At 41.3% G+C, this 16,633-nt stretch overlaps 1 protein-coding gene and 1 pseudogene across 2 annotated transcripts in view; both read right to left on the reverse strand.

The window, feature by feature from the left end:
• Positions 1-443: 443 nt before the first annotated feature.
• On the reverse strand, positions 444-917 carry LOC125360207 (annotated as a pseudogene).
• A 10,760-nt stretch (positions 918-11,677) lies between these two features.
• Gabpb2 (GA binding protein transcription factor subunit beta 2) overlaps positions 11,678-16,633 on the reverse strand; it is a 35,861-nt gene continuing 30,905 nt past the window's right edge. Inside the window, exons 7-9 of one of the 2 annotated variants that reach the window (XM_048356566.1) lie at positions 15,096-15,281; positions 12,359-12,492; positions 11,678-12,203 (exon numbers count right to left, since the gene is read on the reverse strand). In XM_048356566.1, coding sequence (XP_048212523.1) covers positions 11,904-12,203; positions 12,359-12,492; positions 15,096-15,281 — 620 coding nt within the window. In that variant the 3' untranslated portion in view covers positions 11,678-11,903. The remainder of the gene's footprint in view (positions 12,204-12,358; positions 12,493-15,095; positions 15,282-16,633) is intronic. The other variant, XM_048356567.1, reaches the window with a different exon arrangement.

A 16,633-nucleotide genomic window follows, 5' to 3' on the forward strand; every position in this document is an offset into this window, starting at 1 on the left:
GTGGCGCTGTGGCTCAAGTGGCGGAGTGCTAGCCTTGAGCGGGAAGAAGCCAGGGACAGTGCTCAGGCCCTGAGTCCAAGGCCCAGGACTGGCCAAAAAAAAAAAAATGTATACAGTGGAAATTTTTTTTTGGGGGGGGAAACGAGATTCATATTTTATTTACAATTTACAAAGAAATACAGACTGTCTCCCATAAACTCTACTTTGGGAGAAGAAAAGCAATATAAAGATGAAGCTCCAGGCTCTGCAGGGACATGTGGTAAAGGGAGTCCATCGTTTCCGTAAACAGTGATTTTTCTTAAACAAAGTATCATAAAAATCCCATGATTTCTTCAAAGTATATATGTGAATTAACAATAAAACTAACTCTTCACAATTACAGTCTCTGGTTAAATGTATGAGGTGACCAGGGTGTCACTTTCTGTCAGTGACATGGTCCCTGATTACCAAGAGTGAGAACCTCTGAGCAGAGCGTAATACTCAAGAGTGTCCGCTCTGGGAATGGAGAGACCCTGATCTTTAAGAGCCTGAACTTTCAGCTTCTCGGCTTCCAACTTGCTTTGCTGTTCTACCCTTTGTTCTTCTAGGATCTCTTCAATAGACACTTGTTGCAGAGGTGTGTCACTCTCCTTTTCCAAGTCTATTTCTCCTAGTAGGACCACATTTTCTCCTCTCACCACAAAAATCCCTCGAGGAATATCACCATATTTTTTGCCCACATGAATACGCTCCACAGTCTGATGTAGCACTGTTAGCAAACTGATCAATGCTTCTTAAAAATCCTATAAGTGTCCTTCCATCTCAAAGCAGGACCAAGTGCTTTTTGTCTACGTCCTCGATGAGGCTGGCGGTGCCGGGCATGTAGTTCATGGTGAGCTGAGGTGCAGTTGCGAAGGGCAGCGGCGTGGGCCGGCACTTCCGACAGCTCTTCACCACCGCTGACAGCAGCGGTCGCCACCTCGCGACCCCCAACCCACAAGTTTGTACAGTGGAAATTTAGTGTTGTAATTTTTTGCAAGCAGCAGCAACTTACAGGTAAATTTCTGGTTGGAACTTAATTGTAAATGATATTCATTTGTTAGTGTATATGAATATGGTGACTTCTCTTGCCCATAGTGTCTAAGCTGGACTCTCAGGGCGAATAAAAACTCCTATGTTGTAGTCAGTATAACAGTCCTAGGGCTGGGCACTGATGGCTCACACCAGTAATCATAGCTACTCAAAAGGATGAGATCTGAGGATTGCTGTTCAAAAGCCAGCCCTGGCAGTAAAGTCCATGAGACACTTATCTCCAGTTAACCACCAGAAAACTGGAATGGCCATGAGGCTCCAAGTGGTAAAGGGCTAGCAAAAGAGCTCAGGGACAGCCTAGACCTTCAGTTCAAGGCCCATTACTGACCAAACAAGACCCCAAAGACAGTCCTTGGCCAATATGACTTGCTTTGTAGGTGACCTTAGCAACTCAACTAACCTCTCCTAGACACAGTTTTATGGGTTTCTTTTGTTTTTGAACGGGGCTTGGGCACTGTCACTGAGCTTCTTTTGCTCAAAGCTAGCACTCTACCACTTGAGAAACAGCACCACATCCAGCCTTTTTTTTTTGCCAGTCCTGGGCCTTGAACTCAGGGCCTGAGCACTGTCCCTGGCTTCTGTTTGCTCAAGGCTAGCACTCTACCACTTGAGTCACAGCACCACTTCTTGCTTTTTCTATATATGTGGTGCTGAGGAATTGAACCCAGGACTTTATGAATGCTAGGCAAGCACTCTCCCAGCCCTGGGACAAACATATCTTTAGCCAGATGCTGATGGCTCACAACTATAATTGTAGCTACTCAGGTGGCTGAAATCCAAAGGATTGAGGTTCAAAGCCAGCCTGGGCAAAAAAGACTTTTGTCTCCAAACTAACCAGCAACAAATGAGGTGGAAATGTGGCTCAAGTGGTAGAGCACCATCCTTAAGCAAGAAGACTGAGAGCTTGAGGCTCTGAGGTTAAGTGTCTGGAACTGGCAATAAAACAAAAACAAATTTATCTGTAGAAAACTAAATTGGAGCCAGGCTGCCCTTGGCTGGTGCCTGTAATCACAGCTACTAATGAGGCTGAGATCTGAGGATCATGATTCCGAGCCAGACCTGGCAGGAAAGTCCATTCGACTATTATCTCCAATTAACCACCAGAAAACTGGAAGTAGCCCTGTGGCTCAAGGTGGTAGAGCCTGAAGTGAAAAGCTTAGGGGCAGTGCCCAGGCCCTGAACAAACAACAAAAAAGGGGCTGGGACTATGGCTTAGTAGTAGAGTGCTTACCTAGCATGCATGAAGCCCTGGGTTTGGTTTCTCAGTACCACATAAACAGGAAAAGCCAGAAGTGGTGCTGTGGCTCAAGTGGTAGAGTGCTAGTCTTGAGCAAAAAGAAGCTCAGGGATAGTGCCCAGGCCCTGAGTTCAAGCCTCAGGACTGGCAGAGAGAAAGAGAGAGAGAGAGAGAGAGAGAGAGAGAGAGAGAGAGAGAGAGAGAGAGAGAGAGAGAGAGAGAGAGAGAGAACTAGAATTGTCTGGGCATGGTGGGTTTAAGCTAGCAATCCCAGTTGCTTAGGAGGTGGAAGTAAGAGGATTTCTGTGCTAGCCCTGACAAACTAAGCCAAGACCAGAACTCAAGAACTCACAATCTAAAAACAAAAAGAGTATGGGTGTGGCTCAGGTGGTAGAGCAATTGCTTAGCATGAACAAGGCCCTGAGTAAAAAAAAAAATGCCAACAGGAGGATAGAGTCGTCATCCCTGGGGTTTTCTAAGCTGATTTCTCAGAAGTATTCTAGTTATGGAGAAACCAGCGCCCAGCTAACAGAGCCTATCAGCTTCAAAAAGGCTTTGGGGACCTGACACACAAAAGGTTCCAAAGAGCTTGAAAAGCTGTTTAACATCTTGTGTTCTTTGGGAGCTAAGTCACAAGGGCCTGAGCTATTAGTATCAGAGTTGTTGCGCCCAATGCCACTGTTCCATGCTTTCAAACACACAGGTGTGAGTCACTCTTTACTACACAATCCAGCATTTGATTCTTCAGAAATGTTGGATCATAAGAATTTAAGGTTAAATCTGGGTGTTGGTAGCTCATGCCTCTAACCCTGCCTACTCAAGAGGTTGAGATCTGAGGACTGAGGTTCAAAGCCAGCCTAATCAGGAAAGTCTGTGAAACTCTTATCTCCAACTGACCACCAAAAAGCTGGAAGTGCGGCAGTGGCTCAGTGCTAGAGCCATATCCTTGAGCAAAAAAGCTCAGGGGCAGTGCTAAGTCTCTGAGTTCAAACCCCAGAACCCCCTCCCCCCAGCCAACACAACACACAAACCAACAACAGTGAATTTAAGGCTATATATGTTAACAGCAAGCCTCAAGTACAAGGATAAAATATGAAACCCATGAATTCAGAGGATCACTACCTTTTATCAGGAGTATTAGGATTCCAACATGATGCAGATGACATGCTTAACATAATGAAGGTGCTTAGATTACAGTCTTGTATCACCATGCTTGGCTTTCCCATATTTATTTGCTGGTATTGAGGTCTGAAACTAGGGCCTGGCTGTTCTCCCTTAGATTTTTTTGAACAAGGATGGTACTCTACCACTTGAGCCACAGTTCCATTTCCAGGTTTTTGCTGGTTAACTGGGGATAAGAATCTCATGCAGCCAGGCGCTGGTGGCTCATGCCTATAATCCTGGATATGTAGGAAGCTGAAATCTGCAGATCACCATTGAAATCCAGCTCAGGCAGGAAAGTCTGTGATACTCTTTATCTTTAACCACCAGAAACCAGAAGTGGCAGTGGCTCTTAGTGGTAGAGTGCTAGCCTTGTGCAAAATAGCTCAAGGACAGCGTCCAGGCCCCAAGTTCAAGCCCTATGATGATGATCATCATCATCATCTCAAACTTTCAAACCTTGATCCTCAGATCTCAGCCTCCTGAGTAGCTAGCTAGGATTACATTTGTGAGCCACTGGTGCCTGGCCTCTAGTGTTTCTTAAGAGCAATCTGAGATAAATGAAGCTGACTATATCCAGTGAACAATATTCTGACGAAAGGACAAACTACAGAGGAAAGAACATTAATAACTCAATGTAGAAACTGTAGTTTTAGAAAGAACGATGTTTACAAGTTGTGGGAATAAGCAAAGACATAATCTGTATAAAGTATATGAATGTGAATACCTTGCAAAAGAGGTATATGTATGCATGTGAATGTGTGTGTATGCATGCAAAGTACTAAGCTTATTGCCAGATATGTAGCAAAAGTTTTATTATAACATTGGGCCCTCTCCCAAACATCACCTTTACTTCCTTCCTTCCTTCTTTCCTTTCTTCCTTTCTTGTGCTGGTACTGGGGCTTGAACTCAGGACATAGGTGCTGTCCTTGAGCCTCTCTGTGCTCAAGGCTAGTGCTCTACCACTAGAGCCACAGCACCATTTCCAGCTTTTTCTGCTTATGTGGTACTGAGGAATCGAATCCAGGGCTTCATGCATGCTAGTCAAGCACTCTACCACTAAGCCACCTTCCCAGCCCACAACGAATTCTCTACAGTTTGAGCCACAGCTCCACTTCCAGCATTTTGGTGGCTAATTTTAGGAAAGTTTCATGGCTTTCCTGCCCTGGCTGGCTTTGAACCTGGAGTTTCAGACCTCACTCTCCTGAGTAGCTAGGATTACAGGTGTTGAGTCACTGGTTGTCGCTGGCAGGAACACCTTTTGAGAACACTACACTAAATGGGGACACCTTTAGCTGGCCTAATCAGTTTATTCAAGCCTCACTATCAATGGGGATTTTGCAACTACCAGACCACTCCTTGTATATAGTTAAAAAAAATGTGTGCTAAATTTGGGCTGAGAGAGCAAACACCTTATTAACTAAGAGTAGCTGAGAAGCCAGAAGAGCAAATCCACTTTCCAGACTTCCCTGAACTTAGTGTCTTCCTCTTTCTGGCTCAGCCATGACTCTCACATAAGACACAGGACCATTTTTCAGTTACTATTCTCCTCTCTTAGGTGTCTACTGCTAGGCAAATAGGTAGATTTAGGAAACTAGTCAAAAGCTCCTATGCTTTGCCTCTCAAGAACACCCAGCTATGGAGTAACAAGATAAGGAGAAGGCAGAAGGTATGAATAGGATCAGAAGACAGATATAATTTTTGCCTACATGACAAAAAAAATTCAAGAACACTGACACTTTATTAAGAAACATCTTTATTTTAACTGACAGTACAAAAATTGTATGTATAATATAGACCTGTATAAGTATATATTCATATAACTGCTCATACACACACACACATCCACACAAACTTACCAGAATCAAACTATTTTGTCCTAATTAAAAAAAGAAAGGATATTTAAGCTTTCCTAAAATTGAAATTTCTGTACATAAAGCTGTCAGATACCCTGGAAAACTGAAGACATTGTGAAAAGGACCAAGGAGTACTCCCCTGCTTAAAAAAAAGACAACACACAGTTGGCTGGGAATATTGCCTAGTGGTAGAGTGCTTGTCTCACATACATGAAGCCCTAGGTTTGATTCCTCAGCACCACATATATAGAAAATAAGCCAGAAAATGGCGCTGTGGCTCAAGTGGTAGAGTGCTATCCTTGAGCAAAAAGAAGCCAGGGACAGTGCTCAGGCCCTGAGTTCAAGCCCCAGGACTTGCGAAACAAACAACCACAGTGGCCTTGGCAGAAGGAGAGCACATTGGGCAAAGCCAGGGAACAGAGTGCTACCATTATTGTTGACAGAGCAAGATGCTGAAACCAACTGGGAAGCACAGTGACATGGAGGGTGTGACCTAGATTAATTCTCAGAAACAAATCATCTCAGAATAAACAAAATATGTGGTAATGGGGAGAGAAGGGGTCCAAAAGATAAGGCTCAAGGATTAGAGATGACCTACTAATTAAGTTCTAGTGCCTGGGAAAGCCTCAGTGAGATAAGAACAATGGGACCACAGAAGCAGTAGTGGGGCAGGGGGAAAGGGAAGGGAGAGAGATAGGGCATACAATTTCCTGCTATTAACAAGCCAAATTGCTACTGCAGAGTCTAGGAATGTCACCCCACCCCCTAATCCTAAAGAGGTTAATTTTTTTTTTTTTTAAAGGGCAGCACCAGAGGCTCAAAGCTATTTAATTCCAATTCACAGCCTTCTCAATTCTGGTCTCTTGTTAGATAAATTGGCATAGTTGAGTACTAACTCAGAAGGGGGAAAGAATCATCACATGAAGTCTAGATAGATCAGGGCCAAAAGCGCATACAGGTGCTTTGACATGTATTCCATTTGGGGCTGCACGAAGACTAGAGAGTAGCAAGTACTTCTCTAATAAACTAGGGCAAAAACTTATCCCCACGCATTGTTAAACTACTGGGATGAGTTCACTCTATGCTGTAACTCTTGTAGCCTGAAGGATCTTCATGTTGTGAAGAAATAGTCATACAGGCTTTCTCAAAATGAACATCATTTCTCAAAATGATGAGATTCTAAACCAGAATGGTAGATATACTAAAGAATATTTGTTCTGTTCCTTTTACTGTAACACTTTATCTGGAACTTCTTACTTGCTCAGCGGTGTTATTTTTTGTTGTTTTTCTGGGGTTTGCACTCTACCACTTGACTCACCTCTCCACTTCCGGCTTTTTGGATTGTTAATTGGAGGTAAGTCTCTAGAATTTGTCTGCCCAAGCTAGCTTCAAACCTTGATCCTCAGATCTTAGTCTCCTGGGTAGCTAGGATTACAGGCGTGAGCCACCAGTGCTTGGCAATAACTCCCTTTACTGCCAGGTTCTGGCTCTCCCTGAGACTTTACCTCCTGGGCTTCTCTTTACTGTCTGACAGAGAAGACCAAGGTAAAGCTTTCTCTTCCTCATTTTCAGCCCTTTCATTGGATACAAAGAAACCCTCTGTATTTAATTAAAATTACTATTTCCAGGTTATACCAGGTAATTTAGAGATGAACTTAAAATGAACAACAATAGTGGGAAAATGCATATGTATTTACAAACATGTACACTAACATACATCTAGAAAACAACCTATTATTCAATACCTAAGAAATGCAGAGCCAGCTAGTAAATTCAATTATTTTATATCAATATAAAAAAGAAAATTATTTTGTATGCCAAAGATTTCTAATATTACTGAACAGACACAAAAATTTTAATAATGCAATGGTAAAGCTGAAGTAGAGGGAAATCAAAGTAAAAAATAACAATATATATCTGGCAGAGAAAAAGAATCTCTTTTAAGGCACTGAGTTCAAAACAACCCTAAAGCCAAGTTCTTTCATGATTCAATCAAGATACCTTAACTCTGGCATTACAATTTAGAGGTCCCACAAAGTTAGGAAGGGAATGTACATTTATGCATTTACAATTAATTTCCCTGAAACCAGGAACAAGAACAGAAGTATTAAAATTCTTTTTTTCCATCTTTTTACAACAAAGGCTTGAGACCAAAATGCAAATACAGGGTCAAAATTCCTGACATTAATACTGATATTGCTAAAGCAGCATTATTTTAAAGCAGGTACCACCTGAAACTCCAAGTTCCTGGGATTCAAGCACCAGTGCTCAACTATTTTCTGTTGATTCTCAATAAACCAACACCTCCCACCCCCCCACCACCCCCCAAAAAAAGTTGGACTCACCAGGCCACCAGTGACTCATGCTTGTAATCCTAGCTACATAGGAGGCTGAAATCTAAGGAACTTTGTTCAAAGCCAGCCCGGGTAGGAAAGGCGGTGAGACTCTTCAAAACTACCAGAAAACTGGAAATGGCACTGTGGCTCAAAGCGGTAGAGCTCTAGACTTGAGGGAAAAAGCTCAAGGACAGTACCCAAGCCTTGAGTTCAAGCCCCATGACCCACAAAACAAAAACAGTTGGAGTCTTCTAAACTCAAAGAACTAGGCTGCATCTTAATGATTTCCATGGCTGATTCACTTATGAAAAGTCATAAAATGGTATTGCACTAGTTTGTTCAATATTTATCTTTTTTGTGCAGGTACTAAGGCTTGAACTCAGGGCCTCAGTGCTGTCTCTTAGCTTTTTCACTCAAGTACTCTACCACACTTGAGTCACAGCTCTACTTCTTTTTTTTTTTTTTTTTTTTTTTTTGGCCAGTTGTGGGCCTTGGACTCAGGGCCTGAGCACTGTCCCTGGCTTCTTCCCGCTCAAGGCTAGCACTCTGCCACTTGAGCCACAGAGCCGCTTCTGGCCGTTTTCTGTATATGTGGTGCTGGGGAATCGAACCTAGGGCCTCGTGTATCCGAGGCAGGCACTCTTGCCACTAGGCTATATCCCCAGCCCACAGCTCTACTTCTGACAGCTCCACTTCTGGCTTTTTGCTGCTGGTTAATTGGATCTTTCTGCCTAGGCTGGCTTTAAACTGTTATCCTCAGATTTCAGCCTCCAAAGTAGTTACTAGGATTACAGACATTAGCCACTTTTACTCAGATTTTTTTGTTTTGTCTTTTCTTTCCTTTCTAAATTTATTTTTTATTTTCAGACAATATTTCTATGTAGTCCAGGCTGGTCTCCCATTCTTGATCCTTTTGCCTCAGTTCCCTGAGTGCTAGGACTAATGGTCTGACCTTTCAATTTTTTTTTTCTTCTGGGGCCTGACCCCACTCAGCTTTACACTCTCAGCTTTTTTGCTCCAAGATAGCACTCTACCACTTGGGTCATACCTCCAGTCTTCAATATTTAATTTCTAACTACTTTGAAGGTATCCTGACCCATCACCCTCTCCATGTTAATATAACTAGAGATCAAATCCTTCTTCTCTTCTCTGGGATGCTAAACAGTCTCTTCCAAGTAAATAAAAATGATACAGGAACTGTGCATCTCCCTCCCTACCTCTTCTCTCATAAACTCCTTAGATACTCTGTTGTCAAAAATGACTTGAGCTGTGTTCAAGATGTTGTTTTTTTTTGAGTGCAAACATATCTTTTTCAATTCTCACTAGAGGTGGGGACTCTATATGCACAGAAGGGAGTGTCAGATGGACACCCCCATCCCCAATCAATGTCTCCAGGAGTGAGGTTGTTGGGCTTGGATATCTTGGGTTAACCTCTACTCCCTTAATGGGGGAGGAGGACTAAAACCAACATGTACACAAAGAATAAAGGCAACAGATACCTTAAATGATTCTTGGTTCTTGGCCCTCGTAGTTAAGCTAAGGCCAGAAATGCCAACCTGGCAGCCAAATTGTTAGCACCTGATTCCCAAAGTGACTCAGAAGAAGAAGAAGAAAAAGAAAGTACTTCAAACGGGAATAGGATAATTTGATAGCAGATTCAGTTTTACTTTTTCTCTTATGTATTCATCTGGGAAGTGCTAAGTACTCAGAACCAAGGAGAAAACCTAGCTTAGGTGGCTAGTAGCCAAGATTGATTTCAAAACCAATCCTATGTCTAAATGCCTCTAACAGCCAATTGTGTTTGCTAAATTTGGTTTGGGGAATTATATTTTCAGTCTATTTTGAGCCCAAAATGATTCTGCACCTTGGAACACTACAACAAATTACTTCACTAATCAAGGTAAATTGAATCAAGTTAACTTGTCAAGTTATTTTCCAAATTAAAAATCCATGTCTGATGGGTGCTGATGGCTCATGCTTGTAATCCTAGCTTCTCAGGAGGTTGAGATCTGAGGATCACCGTTCAAAGCCAGCCTGGACAGGAAGGTCATATCTTATCTCCAATTAACCACCAAAAAACCCCCAAGTAGAGCCATGTCTCAAGTGGTAGAGTGCTAGTCGAGCAAAAAAAGCTCAAAACAGTGTCCAGGACCTGAGTTCAAGTCTTAGGACTGGCACCAGGAAAAAAAAAAAAGCATGTTTCCCCATGACCTTTAATTAAGAAAACCACATTCTAAACAATCATTCAAATGTTTACTTGGCCAATCTCTCTCAGGTTTCTTCTCATTTACAAACAAGCAAGCGTAAAATGGTGAGAGCTGGATTTCAAAGGCAATAACCTATACAATGTAACTTCTTCACAACTTTTCTCTCTCCATCCCTTTTCTTTGTTTCTTTGTCTTTTAAACCCTCATGCTGATATACAAAGAAAACCCAGCAATGAGAGCACTTAACCAAAGGGAGTAGGCAGTAGGAGAAAAGGGAGGAAGGTAGACAAAGGGGCCACAATCTTGGATTTCTCACGTTATCCCACAGATAGTTGCTATTCCCCTAGTCAATATGCATTGATAAGGCACAAAGCTCTGTATTAGGCCCAAGCTTAGAGAAACAGAGCAATTAATTCACTCAAAATCAAATGGAAATAAAAGTATAATCATCAGCATTCATCATCTCTACTACTCTCCATGATTTGTTTTTTGACATGTAAGATATAAGTGCCATAGAAAAGTCCATGTATCCCAAATGACAGAAGATTCAACAGAATTTTACAAAATTAAAGAGTTTGAGTTCAATTTTATATAAACAGATGTCTGGAAACAAGTTGTTCAGACTACTCTCCTGGTTACAATTTCCTAAAATACATTCAATGCAAAGTTTTTATCTTAAGACCAGTTTTCATAGCCCAATAAGAAGCCTCTTGCTGGCCGTTTTCCAGCACTCTGAAAACATAGCCAGAGGACTTGGGTTTTATATACAACACCTCTCCCACATAAACAAGTGTTCTTTATAGTTTTAAAATGCTTGATGTCAAGGTTTTTTCTTTTTTGTGCCAGTTCTGGGACCTGAACTTATAGCTTTGTGCTGTTGCAGGGCTTTCTTGCTCACAGCTGGTACTCTACTACATCGCCAGTCTGGTATTTTGCTGATTAACTGGAAGTAGTGTGCTGGACTTTTCTGCCTGGGTTGGCTTCAAACCTCAACCCATTAAGTCTCAGCCTCCTGAGTAATTAGAATTATAGGCACGAGCCATTTGTACCCAGCTATTATTTTTAATTATGTATGTGCTGTTGGAAATTGAACCAGCTTTATCCATGCTAGGTACCCATTCTACCACTGAGTTACACCCCCAGCAATATTTCCATTTTTTAAGCTGACATCTGAGCTATGGACACACGATAGTGACAGAGTTAAGTTATGTAGTCCAGGCTGGCCTCAAACTGGCAATCCTACTATCTCAGTCTCCTGAGTGCTGGGATTATGGATGTACACCACCATTCCCAGCTCATAATTTATTTTCAGTAAAATTACCTTGGGATAGTTGAGTGTGCCTGATCCTTTAGAAGCAGAATATATGCTTTTTATTTCCCCAAAGCTTGCTTCTAATATCCTTCTAATCAGTCCCAAAAACATAAGGCAAAAAGTATCAGGTCACTTGAAATTTTCAGGCATAATTATTAAAGGCTCTTGGTGTGTATGTATTAGAAGTATTATTTTGAAATATTCTTATATAAAACCAGTTATTTATAAAAATAATCAACCCACAACATTCAGCACTCATTTGCCTCTATGCTTAACGCATTCAAGTAAGCTAAGAAATTTGGTCCTTTTTTTTTTTTTTTTTTTTTTTGCCAGTCCTGGGCCTTAGACTCAGGACCTGAGCACTGTCCCTGGCTTCTTTTTGCTCAAGGCTAGCACTCTACCTCTTGAGCCACAGCGCCACTTCTGGCCATTTTCTATATATGTGGTGCTGAGGAATCGAACCCGGGGCTTCATATATACGAGGCAAGCACTCTTGCCACTAGGCCATATTCCCAGCCCTTGGTCCTTATTCTTTAGGTCCCTTAGAAGTGTTCCCTGAACATGGCTTTGGATTCTCCAGTTGCATGCAGAGCCTTCTTGGGCCCAAGCATCGTATCCTCCTATAGTTTTCTTAAGGACATTTTTAATTTTTATATGTTTGTCTTTGCATTTTCTTCTTAAGAGGAATAAGATGTACTCAGTGCAAGTTGTGGCCCCTGCATGTTAAGATGAAACAGTTTCTATGGAAACTCCAATGTTAGTCTCTGTGGTGCCTCCTGAACTCCTGACTTCTGTTTCTCTTTCTTCCACCTCCCCCTCTGTTACTACTACAGTGTCCACCTCAGCTATCTCTTCAACCATGGTGAAATCAACTCCATTAGGCTGGTGTTGGGCCATAGCCTCTAGTTTAAGGCGGTACTGTTCTGCCTCCTGCTCTTTCTTTAGGAGCTGGTGTCGGTATTCCTGAGCTCTTCGATTGGCCTCCTGGAGTTGCTGCTGTAGTAATTCTCTTTCGTTGCCTTCCTGTAAAGCAAACCATGTCACCACATGGTAAACATTTCTTAATTCTTTTCGCCGATATATACTACATATTATCCAGAAAGTACATAGAAGATAAAGGTTCAGAACTTAATAGTTACAGTTTTTGGTTCTCTCTTTTCTTCTAAAAATAACATTACCTTGCTTTCTTCCCCAGTGTTTGTTATTTCTTCCATCCTTGCTCTCTTTGTCAATGGCAACTTCACTGCCTCTTCTTCCTCTTCCTCTTCAATTATAGTTTCCTCTGCAACCTGACCAGCAGGTACAGTTAGAACTATAAGCCAAAGGACACCAATTGGAGGTGATGAATACATAACCAAACAAAGAAGCTTTGCTTGTTTTTAACTAAAAAACGAAGTGAAATATATCCTGATACATTGTTTTTGATAACTCTGGGGCTTCAGAATCAACAGGCAAGATATGGCCCTTCAGAGAAAGACAGGAAAGATTAAAGAGTTAATACAAGCCCTACAACTGACAAAAAAACTAAAATTAATTAGGTTTTATCAGGCTGCTTAACATTTGTTTCTTTCTCAGAAGTTCTTTGTATTTGGCATTCTCCTACTCTCTTAGTACTTTCTTTTTGCAGGTCCTTGTATTTGCTTGGCTTCTTTGGCTGGTGCTTTACCACTTGAGACATGCCTTCCAGTCCTGCTTTTTGTTGGTTATTTTAGAAATAGATCTTCATGGACTTTTCTACTGGGAATAGCCTTGAACTGTGGTCCTACAGGTTTCAGCCACCTAAGCAGCTAGGATTACAGGCTTGAGCTACCAGTACCTGATTCTATCATTTGTCTTTTTTGTTGTTGTTGGTCGTGGGGCTTGAACTCAGGGCCTGGGTGCTGTCCCTGAGCTTTTCTGCTTAAGGCTAGTGCTTTACCACTTTGAGCCACAGAGCCACTTCCAGTTTTTGAGTGGTTAATTGGAGATAAGATTGTCTCATAGGGACTTTTCTGCTCAGGCTGGCTTTGACCCGTGACCCTCAGATCTCAGCCTCCTGAGTGGCTATGACAGGTATGAGCCACCAGCTTCCAGGAAATATTATTATTATTACTTTTGTTTGTTTTTGGCCAGACCTGTAGCTTTAACTCAGGGCCTGGGTACTGTCCCTGAGCTTTTTGCTCAAGGCTAGTGCTCTACCAATGAGCCACAGTGCCACATCTGGCTTTATGTGGTACTGAGGAATCAAACCGAGGGCTTCGGGCTGGGAATATGGCTTAGTGGTAGAGTGCTTGCCTTGCATGCATGAAGCCCTGGGTTTGATTTCTCAGCACTACATAAATAGAAAATTCCAGAAGTGGCACTGTGGCTCAAGTGGTAGAGTGCTAGCCTTGAGCAAAAAGAAGCCAGGGACAGTGCTCTGAGTCCAGAGACAGTCCTGAGTCCAAGACCCAGGACTGGCAAAAAAAAAAAGAAAAAAAAGAAAAACCCAGGGCTTCATGCATGCTAGGCAAGCACTCTACCACTTGAGCCACAGAGCTGTTTCCTTGTCTATATTTTGTTGTTGTTTTATGCCAGTACTGGGGCTTGATCTAGGGGCCAGATGCCCTGTCTGGAGAATTTTCACTTAAGGATGACACTCTCCTATTTGAGTTATGCCTCAATTTCTAGCATTTTAATGGTTAATTGGAGACAAAGAGTTGCATGGACTCTCTTGCCTTATCTGGCTTTGAATCTTAACCCTTAGATCTCAGACTCCAGGGTAGCTAGGATAACAGAACCACAGGGCTCTCATTGCTGCTTAGTTTTTTTTAGAGCTAAGCAGGTACTCAACCACTTAGGCCACACTTCCACTCTGACTTTTTGCTAGTTAGTTAGATCCTCAGATCCTCTGTGATCCCACCCAGATCTCAGTCTCTTGACTAGTTAGGGTTATGGGTGGGAGCCACCAGCACTTAGCCCATTATTGTCTCACTGGATCATTTTTAGGGAAATGTAGAATGTCTAAAATACCTTTTTTGTTTATTGTGTTATTGAGCACAATAGCTCAATAGCAATGCATACATTATCACATAAGATGATACTAAGTGAGATGAACTACAAGATTTTGAAATAAGTGGTTTATCTTTGATGTTATTTCCAAAGTACCCTATGAAATTATACCTTTTCTTTTGTCTTTCTTCCCCATGATTTTACCCCTGCTGTCACTGTAACTGACTTTGGCACACTAGGTATTGTATGTACGTTTATCAGAACTAGGGAAGGGGCGAAGGGTAAAAGGCGAACCAATGCAACAACAATACTTATAAGACAATATGCTGTAAACCAACTGTACATCTCAGGGGAGGGTTGGGAGGGAACTAGGGATGGGGGAAGATGGGAGAAAAATAGAGGTAAAAAGTTTGATAAGAGCTGGGAATATGGCCTAGTGGCAAGAGTGCTTGCCTCATATACACGAAGCCCTAGGTTCGATTCCTCAGCACTACATATATAGAAAAGTCCAAAAGTGGCACTGTGGCTCAAGTTGGCAGAGTGCTAGCCTTGAGCAAAAAGAAGCCAGGGACAGTGCTCAGGCCCTGAGTTCAGCTCCAGGATTGGCAAAAAATAAAAATAAATAAATGTACTCACTGCCTTATGTATGTAACTGTAACCCCTCTGTACATTACTTTGACAATAAAAAAATACCTTTTTAATATTTTTATGTGGAATCTGGGATTGAACCTAGGGCCTCACACATGCTAGGCAAGTGCTCTACCACTTGAGCCATACCCCTAAGTCTTTTGTTTGTATTTTACTTTTGGGATAGGGTCTCCCTAAACATACCTGATCATGAGCTTTTGCCCCTCTCTTGAGTAGCTGGGGTTACAGGTGTGTACCACCATACCTGGCTTAAAGTATCTTTTAATCTAAAAAAATTGTCTATGGGTGATACCTCACCTTGATGTCCATCCTGCACAGTTACAATAAATGGCTGGCCAATGCCTCCAGCAGGAATTGCAGTTTGGATATTACCCAGAGGAACTCCATCCGTCACGATGGTGATGACTCTCTGGCCTCCACTGTCCACTACTTGATGGATTGATGAATCAACAGAATTTCCCTCTATGAGCTCCTCTGAATTAGCTAGAGAAAACAAAAGTAAATTTAAATTTTCAACTTAAAAAAAATAAGAGTGTAATTTCATCCTCTTAGAAATAGACACTATCAAGAGAAAGGAAAAACTGAAAAAAATAAGTTAGTTCCAACACTTTACAAAAGCTTTCTTGAACAATGTTAAGTCAGAAAAGAAAATAGGGAATGGATTAGAACAGTATTTTCTGAAATGTCTTTGTTGAGATGCTAATTGCTTTCAACATGGATGGGTTTGATATATAAATACATCTTCAAACTGCTAATTTAAATATATTTAAACTTTTTGTTGTTGTTTTGTAAAGGAAGTATCAGTGGCTTCAATAGGCTAAGGAACATTGTGATTTTCCTACAATGTGTAAGATACATTGAGTTTCCCCAATATATTTGCTCTTGGAACCAATTTTTATGAACATTTTAAAAGTCTAAATATATCTATGAAACTCAGAAAAATAACTATAAATTAGAGTAGATAAAATGAGCACATTTGGGAATATGGCCTAGTGGCAAGAGTGTTTGCCTTGTATACATGAAGCCTTGGGTTCGATTCCTCAGCACCACATATATAGAAAAGACCAGAAGTGATGCTGTGGCTCAAGTGGTAGAGTGCTGGCCTTGAGCAAAAAGAAGCCAGGGACAGTCCTCAGGCCCTGAGTTCAAGTTCCAGGACTGGCAAAAAAAAAAAAAAGTACATTTAATAACAAGTTAACAAAATAGCATGTCTAGTAATAAAAAGATCAAAGTTTCACAGAAAAACGATATATTATATCTGTCCTATCTGATAAATCAACAGCAATATAAATAAATTATATTTGCCATTTATTATGTGGCAAGTTCTTTTCTAAGAGTTTTATATTAAGTATATTGAATTCATATTTTCAGTTTGATTAATCAGTATCTAAGTATACTAAGAAATAATAGGTACATAATTCCTTCCACTATGGGTAGGATTCTCTCTCTCTCTTTCTCTCTCTGTGTCGTTCTTGGGCACGGGCCTTGTTCAGAGCTTCTTTTTGTTTTTGCTCAAGGTTACCTCTTGAGCTATACTTCATTTCAGGCTTTTTTGGTAATTAAATGGATGTAAGATTCTCAGGGATTTTCCTGCCTCCACTGGCTTCAAACTATGATCCTTATAGCTCAGCCTCCTGACTAGCTAGGATTGCAGATATAAGCAACCAGCATCTGGATGTACTCACACTTCTTGGGGTCAAAGAGTAGTTAAGTATTATAGCTGAAAGGGCCTTGATAGATAATCTAATACAATTATCATGCCAGAGATGAGAAAATTGAAGACTTAGTGAAGTTAAATGATTTACTCAAGATCAAAGAACAAGCCAAAAGAGTAG

This window comes from Perognathus longimembris, chromosome 11, assembly GCF_023159225.1.
Source record: "Perognathus longimembris pacificus isolate PPM17 chromosome 11, ASM2315922v1, whole genome shotgun sequence".
In the NCBI taxonomy this organism is placed as follows: Eukaryota; Metazoa; Chordata; class Mammalia; order Rodentia; family Heteromyidae; genus Perognathus; species Perognathus longimembris.